Source organism: Pristis pectinata, chromosome 12 (genome assembly GCF_009764475.1).
Source record: "Pristis pectinata isolate sPriPec2 chromosome 12, sPriPec2.1.pri, whole genome shotgun sequence".
In the NCBI taxonomy this organism is placed as follows: domain Eukaryota; kingdom Metazoa; phylum Chordata; class Chondrichthyes; order Rhinopristiformes; family Pristidae; genus Pristis; species Pristis pectinata.
This window is the reverse complement of record NC_067416.1, coordinates 23,264,008-23,276,780: the sequence shown is the minus strand read 5'-3', so window position 1 is coordinate 23,276,780 and position 12,773 is coordinate 23,264,008. Positions and strand designations below refer to the sequence as shown.

Below are 12,773 nucleotides of genomic sequence, written 5' to 3'. Positions count from 1 at the left end.
CCTTTAAACCTATACCCTCTAGTTCTTGATTCCCCAACTCTGGGAAAAAGACTTTGCGCATTCACCCTATGCCCCTCAATTTTATAGACCTCTAAGATCAGCCCTCATTCTCCTACGCTCTAATGAAAAATGTCCCAACCTGCTCAAGCTCTCTCCATAACTCAGTCCCTCAAGTCCCAGCAACATCCTCAAATCTCCTCTGCATTCTTTCCAGCTTAATGGCACCTTTCTTATAGCAGGGTAACCAAAACTGAACACAATATTCCAAAAGTGGCCCCACTGACATCTTCTATACTCGATGCCCTGACTGATGAAGGCCAGCATACCAAAAGCCTTCCTTCCTCACTATCCTGTCTACCTGCGACACCACTTTCAGAGAACCATGTACTTGTACTCCTAGGTCTGTCTATGTATATATATATATAAAAATAAATAAATGATTGGGCTTAAGTTAAAGGGCCATGATTAAGTTGCTTGCTGATGATAACAAAACTAATTATGTGGTTGATGGTGAGGAAAAATGTTAGAACATAGAACAGTATAGCACAGGAACAGGCTTTTCGGTCCACAATGCTGTGCTGAACTAACTAAACTAATAATTAGATGCCTAACTAAACTAATCCCCTCTGGCTACACAGTATCCCTAGCCATCCATTCTCTGCATATTCATATGCCTATCTAACAGCCTTTTAAACACTTCTATTGTATTTGCCTCCACTACAACCCCTGGTAGCTCATTCCAGGCACCCAGTGCTCTCTGTGTAAAAAAAACTTGCCCTGCGCATCTCCTTTGAACTTACTCCCTCTCATCTTAAACGCATGCCCTCTAGTATTAAACATTTTGACCCTGGGAAAAAGATACCAGCTGTCTACCCTATCGATGCCTCTCATAATCTTATAAACCTTTATTGAGTCTCCCTCAACCTCTGCTGCACCAGAGAAAACAACCTAACAAATGCCTGGATAAGCACTTGAAGACCTGAATTTACAAGACTACTTGCCAAAACATGGATATAGGAGAAATGCAAATAGTTGAATTTTTGGCTGACATTGACACAATATTCAGAATGGTCACCTTGTTTTCTAAATCTATGATTCTCTAAATTTTACATGTTATGAGGCAGACCATGAAAAACTCACACAGAAGGTCACAGTAGGAGGTCAAAGTCAATTTGGCTTTTTTTTATATATACGTATAGTCTGGCCTGCTAGACCTGTCCCACTGCCTTCCTATTAGTAACACATTACACAGAGAAACAAGCATAATCTGATCTTAATCTGTTAAATTAACTCAATTGGTCTCACTTTATCAGAGTTATGCCCTTTTCTCTACTCATTCTCCCATATACCCCCACTTTATCTGCTCTTGAACACTAACTTGTTTTCTCTCTTTCCCAGTTCTGATGAAGGGTCCAGACCTGAAATATTAACTGTTTCTCCTTCCACAAATGATGCCTGACCTGCTCAGTGTTTCCAGCATTTTCTGGTTTTCTTTCAGGATTTCTAGCATCTGCAGCTTTCAAATGTTGTACAACCAGCAAAATTGAGACTTGGTCATAATTAAACTATAGCACTGCGACAAATTTAGTTATTCATCTGTATTAAAGCAGAATTTTATTTAATTGTGTAAGGTTCAATTAGGGCAGTAATTTTAATCACAAAATTAAAAACAAGCTCCCCATACATAAACTTTAAAGTAGTTCCACTGTCTGAAAAGCAAAGCGAAACAGTTAAATTTCCACAGCAATTGCTTCAGCAGCAGTAAACAGACATACTTTAATATGAAAGTTGTTATGTAGATAAGGCACAATAGAAAATTAAATATTTTTCATGCACTCGAGCAATGGCTTCATCTCCTCATTCCAAATTTAATATAAACCCCAAAGCCATGATAATTTACATTTTAGCGATTTTTTTATGTTAATTTGAAAGCCATTAAGTTGCTGGATGAAACAAAACCAGAGAAATAATGCATGGTTAATTTACTTATCAGCTCTGGAATTTCTTGAGAGCATCTTTTAAATAAAACTTCTGGGATTCTAAAGAGGTTTATTTGCACAATGGCATTTTCCTTAAGTTTCCGCCTACAGAAATCAGAAGCAAAATGCGTAATAAAAGAATATTGCTGTTCTTGTGGAGGGAATTTAATTGGCTTAAGCCCCCACAACATTCATAGTAGAAATATACATGAAAGCCTGGTATAAACCCCATTGCTGTAGAAATGCCATGTCAATTAGTAGAAAATCTTACTCACCATGCTGAGTGAAGAGGTCACTGTGTACTATTTCTATCAAACAGTAAAGCTTCTGACGCACAAGTCTGCCCGGTGGAACATTGTGAATGAAGTCTGTAAACAATTTGCTGTCAGAAAGGTAATTAGATAAGCCATGAGTAAATTATGATCTGATTAGGGCCCTGAACAGATTAAAAAAAAATCACTTTATTTTGAAAGTTCTCTCTTAGTAAGGTCTTTCACGAGTAAAGAACAATTTTCTGAATCATAAATCCCATCACTACCTGTTACTTATCTGTAACTTCAACCAATAAGTAATATTATGCACATCTCCTCAGTGTAAAAATTAGCCACCAATCATTTGCAAATGCAATATCTAGTTTGAATACAGGCCCTATAATCATAAATAATGTTTCCTGTTCTTTCAGATCCATTTTATACAGTTAAACAAATAGACGGATCTACTAAATACATTTACATTCTACCATGTGCCAAATCAAGAAGGATAGAGAAACTGCCAAACACATAACAGATTGATCAGAAAAGTTTCCAGCATTAATAGAACACATAATGACAAAAATGATAAGTGTCAGTCAATTCACCACAAAAACGTCATTGAAATGGGATCCAAGATGTGATATCCTGCATCTTAGGGTCATAGAAGACTTGAGGATTAAAAAAAATTCATGCCAGATAGATTTAATTTGGTCCATATCTTGAAATAATCATTGTTTGCTTCTCAGATATGGTCAATGTCAGTATAACGAAAATTAAACTAAACTTATCTTATTTTAGGATAGTATCTTGGTTGACCTGTTATAAGTAACATAGCAAATGACAACAATCTTGTTTTCAGGATTACACGGCAGACTCAGTAGTTCAATATTTGTACCATCCAGGTCATCCTGAATACTTAAATTATAAAATGTATCTACTAATTCCATATAGTCACATTTTACTCTGCACACAACAGAGGAGGAATACTTGCTTTGTTAAGAATGGTTTGGGACAACCCATTCCTTACCTAAGTTCTTTGGGATCAAATACCAGCTTCACATCATTGACAATTGTTGGTAGGTATTTCAAAGCTGCCCCCTAGAAATAACGTAAATAAATATAGCTCTGAAGAAAAACTTATTTTTCAAACAGTATTAAACACTGACTATTTTGATCAACAATATACAAGTATCTCATAATAAATTCTTTGCATAAATATTAAAAATGTTTCTGTAACGTTTTGAACATATTTATGCTAGGCTTGGTATATTAATCTGAATTTTCTCATTAAGAATAAAGTGCAATAATTTTAACAATGTCTTGAGATTTGCCACGATGTCTTATGTTAATTTCTCTCCCCAATTTATCAACTTTCATCTTTCTCCATTGTCATTGAAAAGTACCCATTCTTTGTAATTGAGCAGACAAACAAATTACCATGCAAAATCACAACACTGCTGATGCCATTCTTACTCAACTAAATAACTCTCATGATGGATTAGAAAATTCAAGAGCCTCAACTGAAACAGCAGCAATTCCTTCAGATGCTGAGTTGCTGTGCATTGAAATAATTCTGTGCTCATGGCTTGGCAGAACTAAAACAGAATGTTATCTTGAGTCATTGTTCAGGTTCAATTATGTTGCAAACTGAACAAACTCTCCACTGGGCCACTTGGGATTTTTGAAAAATACTGTTACTTTCACTAAAGAAGCATTGTAAAATGTCGTTCTACAAAAATTATGGAAATTTTAAGGTTACATAAGCTCGTATTTTTCTGAAGCAATAAGCACTAATGAGAGGCAAACTTAAAAAAAAATCAGATCACACTGATATTTTCAACTTTCACATTTAGGCACTGAAATATTAAAGATAAAATGCATCTCCTGCTCTGCTGCTGGAGTCCCCAGTTCAGTGAAGGCTCTGAGTTATACTGAGCTGAGGGCCATCTGATTATAAGCTTTACACCATGGCTGGTGTACATCTGACAATCCCATTTAACTGAATAGGATCACTAACCTTCCTTAGAAATGTAACAGAGCAGAGATATTTAAATCCAGAGAAGCATACTGTTAACATGGCAAGCTCTCAAAAAGGTCTTTAAGGGGGGATCCTAATGGTCAGAGCCTCAGGTTCTCTGCCCAATGCTTGGTCACCAATTTATGGCCCCCTCTGCTTCATGGAAGTACCTGCATGGCTGCAAAAGATTAGGGTTGCAGTGAGGAATGCATGGGACGAATGTAGGTCTTGTGCTAGGTAAAGGAATCAACGCTAAATATGCATCTTTTATAGCCCAGTGACTGTAAGGTATCAAAATAGATCTTGATAGCTGAAACAATACCCAAGCTCAATGTCTGAAAGAAGATTCTTACTAAGTAGTTGTTACACAGATGCAACTAGAGCTAAAACATGTCGGGAGCAGGGGGAGGTAAAGATACGTACCTTTTTCTTACAAATATGTATTAGTATTCATATAGTTTAACATTAGGAAAATATTTTTATGCTTATATTTACATTTAAATACAAATACAATCCCTAAGATACAAGTACTTTGCAGTTTTCATGCATGTTTCCAGAAATAATCTCTCAAACTTTGAGCAATCCACACTTACATATGAACCAAGCTTAGAAAAAAATCTGGAGTAGCTTTCAATAAATTTAAATTTTCAAGCAAAATATACCTTAACTATTACTGTTTGATCTGAAGCGCTGCTCATCATGTCATTAATTGATCTGAACAATTGTCTCAAGGAATCCATAAAGTCACTTTCTCCTTTATCTTCATATAATCTTGAAAGAAACAAACAAACAAACTTGATGAACATTTTACAATTCTGGTTAATTTTTTTAAAGCAAAACAATTTGTCAATTAATTACAAATATTCTTCAATGAAAAATTCACAAAAGCTTTCAGATTTTTTGACGACCCACCATTAAATTGTACAAAACAAAGACTGTAATATTCCAACTCGCATCTTGTTCCTTTATCAACTAAAAAGGATACATTAGGATGACCAGGTAGGAAGATGGACCAGCTGGAGTACAATTTGATGAAGTTTATTTCTGCACATAAAGGACTGAATTTCTTGTATATCTGAACTGAAGAGAAGTTTGTTATGTTCTTTATATGTAAGAATTGTAAACTGAAGTTTTCCACCAAGAAATCTCCAGTTTTGGTATCAAAGACTATAGGCCACTGTTGTACATATCATTAAAAATTTTGTTCTATTTATAAAAACACTAAAGTATCAATAAATATATACAAATATTTACATATTTCACAAAAACTGTGAAAGTATTAAAATCATGATACTTTACTAAAAACTCAATTTGAATCCTGCAATATAATTAAGTTCATTATGCTTAATTTAATCACACATTACTTATTTTCTACTTCATACCTGTAAATTGCAATTATTAAAACAAAATCTCAATGTTGTCTTACACGTTAACATCAAAGTGGAGTTTTAAAGATTCATGTAATTTTAATGAGAACAAAATGATATGAAGAGAGTAGATTTCCATCATAAATGTGATAAATGTTTTGCTTTATGTTCAAGAAAATATTATTGTCAATGAAACAGATGAATTAGTCCAAAATTATGAGTCTTTTTTGCTGTGGATTTATGTTCTCGAGAAGCTGGAGAAAGCCTGCAGAATTTAACCTCTCACCACTATCTTGGTCCTCAGAAGCTAATGGTCATTGTTACATTTGGATGACAAGAACAACATAAGAAAATAGGAGCAGGAATAGGCCACTAGCCTCTCAAGCCTGCCCCGCCATTCAATATAGTCATGCTGATCTCTCCCAGGCCTCATCTCCTCTACTGTGCTAGTTACCCACAGCAGTCAATTCCCTGATCATTCAAACCTTTAGCCCTTCTCCTGAAATTCTCAGGGGTACAGGATTCCAGAATTTCATTGCCCTCTGTGAGAAGTTCCTACATACCTCAGCTAAAAATTCCACGCACTAATCTTATACAGTAGCTATTCCCCTCATTCCAGATTCACCCATTAGTGGAAACGTCTCCATGTCTACCCTTTCCTGCCCACTAAGGATCTTATACATTTTAATAAGATCACCCTTTTCTTCTACCCTCCAAAGAATATAGATCTAATTTGTTTAGCTGTTTTTGATAGGATAACCCAGGAATTATCCTGGGTTATCCTATTAAAGGACTGAAGGAACGTATTTTTAGAGAATGGAAGATCTGAAAACTTCCACAGGACTGAGAGGCAGAGCATATAACTAACATGACAGGATGAGAGCATCAATGGATTCATGTTTTTAAACAATAAAGATGTTTATTATGTACTAGTAATACATCAATATCACAAATTTAGTGACAAGTAAAATTATGCTTATAAAATATTATTCTGGATTTTTTTTCTTGATGTTTCAGAAATTGAATCACATGGAATTCTGTTATTCTGCAAAAATTATGTGAAGAGCTTATTAGTTTCTTTAACCCCAACTTCAATCTGTCATCATCTTTAAAAATGAGAATTTACACTCAAATGCTTTCGATACATTACACCTAATCCCTTCATTCTAACTTTGCTGAAAGTTGGCAGATGGAGCATAACCACTTTGGTAGGAAGCATAAAAAAACATTATTTTAAATGGGATGAGGAGATTGCTTTACGAGGGAAGATTGAGCAGAATTGGCCTTTATTCTCTGGAGATTAAAAGAATGGAAGTGATCTAATTGAGACGATACAAGGATTTGAGATGGCTTCACTGCTAGATACTGAGAGGATGTTTCTCCTCATGGGGCAGTCTAGAATTTGGCATTATGAGATTGTACACTGAAGACTGAGATGAGGGCAGTGAATCTTTGGAGCTGTTATTGTGAGAAAGCAGTGGATCCAGAGTTATTAAGTATACTCAAGGCTGAGATTAGTTTTTGCAATGAAGGGACCTTGGGGATTGGGCAGGAAAAGTGAGAGAAAGGCCAAAAATCAGATCAGCCTGCACCTTTTCCTTAAGTTGTTGTGTTCTTTGGCTGATGTGGATAAAATGACCTAAATGATCCCTTTTGTATAATAAATTTTTGAGATTGTATATTTCTATGATTAAGCTATTGAATACCTCTCTTTCATTTCTTGATTACCAACTCTACATATCTTGGTCAATTCCATCTACATATCTGATAGGAGTATATAAAGTTATGAGAGGCAGAGACAGGGTAGATAGAGTCTTTTTCCCAAGAAATGTCAAATATTAGAGGGCATGGTTTAAGGTGGGAGGGAGAATGTTTAAAGGAGATGCGAGAGGCAATTTTTGTTCCTGGAGGGATCATCCAATGTGGCAAAAGGGATAGAATTGAAGAAGAAGATAGGAGCGATCATTTTACTGCAGTTATATTATAGGCCTCCCAAAACCCACTGGAATTAGAGGAACAGATATGTAAGCATATTGCAGAAAGATGCAAGACCAACATGGTTATGGTAGTGGAGGATTTTAACTTTCCCAGTGTTGACTGGAATTGCCTTAGTGCAAGGTACTTAGATGGGCGGAGCACATCCAAGAAAGTTTTCTGACACATTATAAAGAGAGTCCTACTAGAGACGGGATAGTACTCAACCTTGTCTTAGGAAATGAAACTGGGCATGTGGTGTAAGTGTCGATGGGGAAACACTCTGGGAACAGTGACCATAAATCTGCAGGTTTCAAGGTAGTTATAGAAAATAATAAGGTCGGTCAAGTTAAATCCTTGAAATTGGAGGATGGTTGATTTCAATAGACTAACAGTTGGCCTGGTGAAAGTAGACTGAAAGCAGATGTTTGCAGTAAAATGACAGCCAACACGTGGGGATCTTTTAAAAGACAGCAAGCAAGAGTGTAGGGCCAGCATCTTTCAGTAAAGGTGAAAGGCAAACATGGCAAGATAGGGAAACTTTGATGACAAAGGATATTGAAGGTTTGATCAGGGGGAGAAAAAAGAAACTTGGCAGGTATAGGCAACTGGGATCGAGTCTCTTCAGGAATATAGATTGTGTAGGAGAGAACTTAAGAGGACAGAAAGGGACCATGAAATATCCTTGGCAAGTAAAATTAAGAAGAATCCAAAGATATTCTATACGTACATCTGAAACAATATGTGGAGCCAAGCAATGTGGGCAAGGTCCTAAATTAATACTTCTCCTCTGTATTCACTCAGGAGAAAGTCATGAAAGATGGTGAGTTCAGGGAACAATACATGGATAACCTGCAGCATGTCAGTATCAAGGAGATAGTGTCACGGGACACACAAGGGCCAGATGAGATCTATCCCAGGTTGCCACAGGAAGCAAGGAAGGAGACAGCTGGGCCCTGATACATATTTTTGCGTCTTTGTTTGCCCAGGTGAGGTGCCAGAAGATTGGAGGATAGCTAATATTGTTCCTTTATCTAAGAAGAGCACGGGAATAAGCCAGGTAACTACCAGCCAGAGAGCTTTATGTCAGTGGTAGGGAAATTACTAGAAAAATCCTAAGGGATAGGATTTATGTACATTTGAAAAGATAGGGGCTGATCAGGGATAATCAGCATAGCTTTGTGTGGGGGAAATCCTGTCTCACTAATTTGATGGAGTCCTTTGAAGAGGTAACTTAGAAGATTGATAAGGCAGGTAGACATCATTTATAAGGCACTTGACAAGGTCCTGCATGGTAAACTGGTCCAAAAGGTTAAGGCATACGGGATCCAAAGCATGTTGGCTAATTGGATACAAAATTGACTTGATGATAGGAAGCACAGGGTAGTGTGGAAGAATGCTTTTCTGTTTGTTCGTCTGAGACCAGTGATGTATATACCACAGGGATCGGTGATGGGGCTTTTGTTGTTGTGAAATATATTAATGATTTGGGCGTGAATGTAGAAGGCATGATAAGTAATTTTGCAGATGACATGAAATTTGCTGGTGCTGTGGATAGTGAGGAAGGTTATCCAAGACTAAAGCAGTTTATAGATCAGATGTCAGCTGGAAGGAGCATTGGCTGATGGAATTGAATCCCAATAAGTGTGAGGTGGCACATTTTGCAAAGACGGGTAGGGGTAGGACGTATATAGTTAATGCAAGGACACTAAGAAATGTTGATGAACAGAACGACCACGAGGTCCAAGTCCATAATTCCCTGAAAGTGGCAACACAGGTAGATAGGGTGGTGAAGAAGGCATTCAACGTGCTTGTCTTCGTAAATCGGGGCATGGAATATAAAAGTTGGGATGTTGTGTTGCAAATTCACAAAACACTGGTTAGTCCGAACTTGGAGTATCTTGTGCATTTCTGGTTGCCACACTATAGGAAAGATGTGGTTGCGTTGGAAAGGATGCAGAAGAGATTCTCCAGAATGCTGCCTGGATTGGAGGAATTTAGTTATGGGGAGAGACTGGATAGGCTGGGTTTGTTTTCCCTGGAGGTTGAAGAGTGACCTGATAAAGGTATGTAAAATTATTAAAGTCATAGATAGGGAAGATAATCATTCTCATGGGCTTATACAGTATATGGGATACAGGAGTATCAAAAGCAAAGGTGGCATAGGTTTAAAGGTGAGAGGAAAGAATTTTAAAGGAGATTTGAGAGGAATTTCTTTTTTAAACACAGAGATTGGTTGATATATGGAATTCACTGCCAGAGGAGGTGGAGTCAGATACAATCGCTACATTTAAAAGACACTTAGACTGGCACTTAAATAGACAAGGCATAAAAGGATACAAACCTAATGAGGGCAAATGGAATTAGAGTAGATAGACAAAAAGGTTGGCATGGAGGGTCAAAAGGCCCATTTCTGTTCTGTACAGCTCTACAACTCCATGAGATTCAGTAAAATCAGCAAGGCATAACCACCTATGGACCAGGTGCAGGAAAATGGAATCAGTACAGATGGATAATTGATGGTTGGTGGCTGAAGGGCCTAATACTGTGCTGTATGACTCCATGACTGGAACATAAACTATATTACTGCAACGATATACAGATCTGAAATAAAACAGAAAATGCTGGAGATATTCAGCTAATCACATTATATTAGTGGTTAAAAAATATTTTAGGTCAATGACCTTTCATTAGAACGGAGTTCAGTCTAATGAATTATCATCACCCTGAAACATTAGCTCTGTTCCTCTCTCCATAGATGTTGCCCAATCTACTGCACGTTTCCGATGAATTGAGAATTATTATGCGGAATGAAGAGAACTGCTACTTGTCAGCAATTTGTACTTCAGGGTGTCTTAAATTTGTGTGTGTCCCTGGTCAAAAGGTGGAGTACAACATGGATGGATAGATAGATAAATAGCAATGCAATGACCAACTACTCTGTCACTGGACACAGCATTAAGTTGCCAAACCTATGGAAAAAGGTAAATGTGTGGCATATCACTTTATTTCAATATCTTTAATTATCTGTTAGTGCACAAATGTGATTTTATTCTTTTTTGTGATTTTATTTGAAGGATTTTTTTTCAAATTGTTTACATCTACTTCAATGGTTTTTCAATGTCTTTCAAAAAACTGGAGACAAGAGACTGCAGATGTTGGAATCTGGAGCAACACACAAAATGCTGGAGGAACTCAGTTAGTCAGGCAGCATCTATGGAGGGAAATGTATTAATGTAGCATCAGAGTAAATGACTGGTTGATAATCAGTGCAGACTCAGTGAGTCACAGGGCCAATTTCTGTGCTGCATCTCTCTATTCCTCTGAACATTCATACTGGATGCTTCGGATCGAGACCCTTCATCTGGACTGAAAGAAAGAGGGGAGGTAGCCAGTATAAAAAGGTGGAGGGAAGGGATGGAACAAGAGCTGACAGGTGAAGGGTGGATCCAGGTGAGGAGGGGTGGGGGGAATGATAGGCAGATGAGGGAGAGGAGAGTGGAAACGGCATCAAAAGCTGGGAGGTGATAGATGGAAGTGACAAAGCACTGAAGATGATGGTATCTGATAGGAAAGGAAGGTGGAGCATGGAATAAAGGGAAGCAAGTGGGGAGAGCAGACAGGAGTAGTAGGGGAGGGGAATCAGTGGGAGCAGTGCGTGAGTGATGGGTAGGTGGAAGAGAGAGTGAAGGAGGGGAAAGAGACATGGTGGTGGGGGCCAGGTGGATCAGGAGGAGAGAGAAAGGCAACAGAGAGGGAGCAGTTATCAAAAGTTGGAGAATTCAATGTTCATGCTGCCACGTTGTAGACTACTCAGGCAAAATAAGAGGTGCTGTTCCTCTAGTTTGCGTTTAGCCTAGGTGCTGTTCCTCCAGTTTACGTTTAGTTGTTGAAGGCTTTCAGGCATTCGGAGAGTAGGATAAAAGGCTGCATAGATCTGGCATGTATTCCACTAACTACTGAAGATGAAGGAATGTCAAACCACAACTGTCCTGCTACCCCAAAACTTAATAACCCTCCTGAGAAAAGCAAGTTAATTATCTTAAAACTGAAATTGATGGATTTTTGTTAGTAAAGCTTCAGAAATATGACTGTGAATTAAAAAAAAAATCTTAATAGAACTGACTCAAAAGGCTGAATACCCTACTCTTACTCATGGGTACAGTAGCAGCCATCAAGAAAATAAAGAATACATTACAGAAGGAAATTACTGTCTTACCCTCCAAACAATACATCTGAAATTAATCCTGTGATAACAAATCAAAGAACAATAGTGGTTTAATATTTAAAAACAGACACATCACTCAATTAGGCATGATGCCAACTACAAATACACAGTACTGTATTAGTGAAACTAATTTTTTTCTTACTTCCCACTATATATTTAAGTTCTCCCTTTCTCAGGTTGTCACCAACCCTCTGTTGCCCCCACCTCCAACAAATATCTGCTACATATGTAATATCCTATCCAGCAATAACTCTGCACTTCTGCTCCTATAATCCATCCAATGCACCAGACATGAAGTGGCGTTTCACTGCATTTGGTGACAATTAAGCTGGTGACTACAGAGGAAAACAAAGATTTGACTTAACTTTCCTCCAGCTTCTTATGTGTTGCACCAGGTTCCAGCATCTGCAGTCTCTTTTGTCTCCATGTGACTTAAATGTGTTGGGGCAAATCTGAGGCTTGGTACAACTCAAGGTGGAATGTAATCTTTGATTGTTAGTTGGATTACCACCATCAACCAGTTTTTTTCAATACACAAAGAGTTACACCAAGAACCCTTGCCTAGCAATACTGACTTGTTTCCAATAGGATATACAAAACTATGATGCAACCAATTTATCTCTGTACTATATGCAGACTTAAGAAAATATCAACATTTTAGTTATAAGTAAGAATGATAATTTCAAAAATGAACTAGAATAAAATGAGGGAAGATATTTTGTCCATTTCTCCCTCTGTGATCCATTGTCAAAGTTCAAATTTTAACATTTTCCAACTGATAACATAACTAGCGATACCCAACTGTAAATTAGAAACTGTTGGCTCAAAACATATTTTGTTCAAATCTGAATTCAAATTAAAGGTAAAATATTCAACATAATGCATTTTGACATTTACAGAACAAACGAAAACAAGAAGTGTTCATTTTTCTCAATTTAAAAAAATACACAACATAAT

At 37.3% G+C, this 12,773-nt stretch overlaps 1 protein-coding gene across 1 annotated transcript in view; it reads right to left on the bottom strand.

The window, feature by feature from the left end:
- dock1 (dedicator of cytokinesis 1) overlaps window positions 1-12,773 on the bottom strand; it is a 432,222-nt gene that overhangs the window by 272,325 nt on the left and 147,124 nt on the right. Inside the window, exons 23-25 of the mRNA XM_052026984.1 lie at window positions 4,910-5,018; window positions 3,258-3,328; window positions 2,255-2,361 (exon numbers count right to left, since the gene is read on the bottom strand). Of these exons, the coding sequence (XP_051882944.1) occupies window positions 2,255-2,361; window positions 3,258-3,328; window positions 4,910-5,018 (287 nt within the window). The remainder of the gene's footprint in view (window positions 1-2,254; window positions 2,362-3,257; window positions 3,329-4,909; window positions 5,019-12,773) is intronic.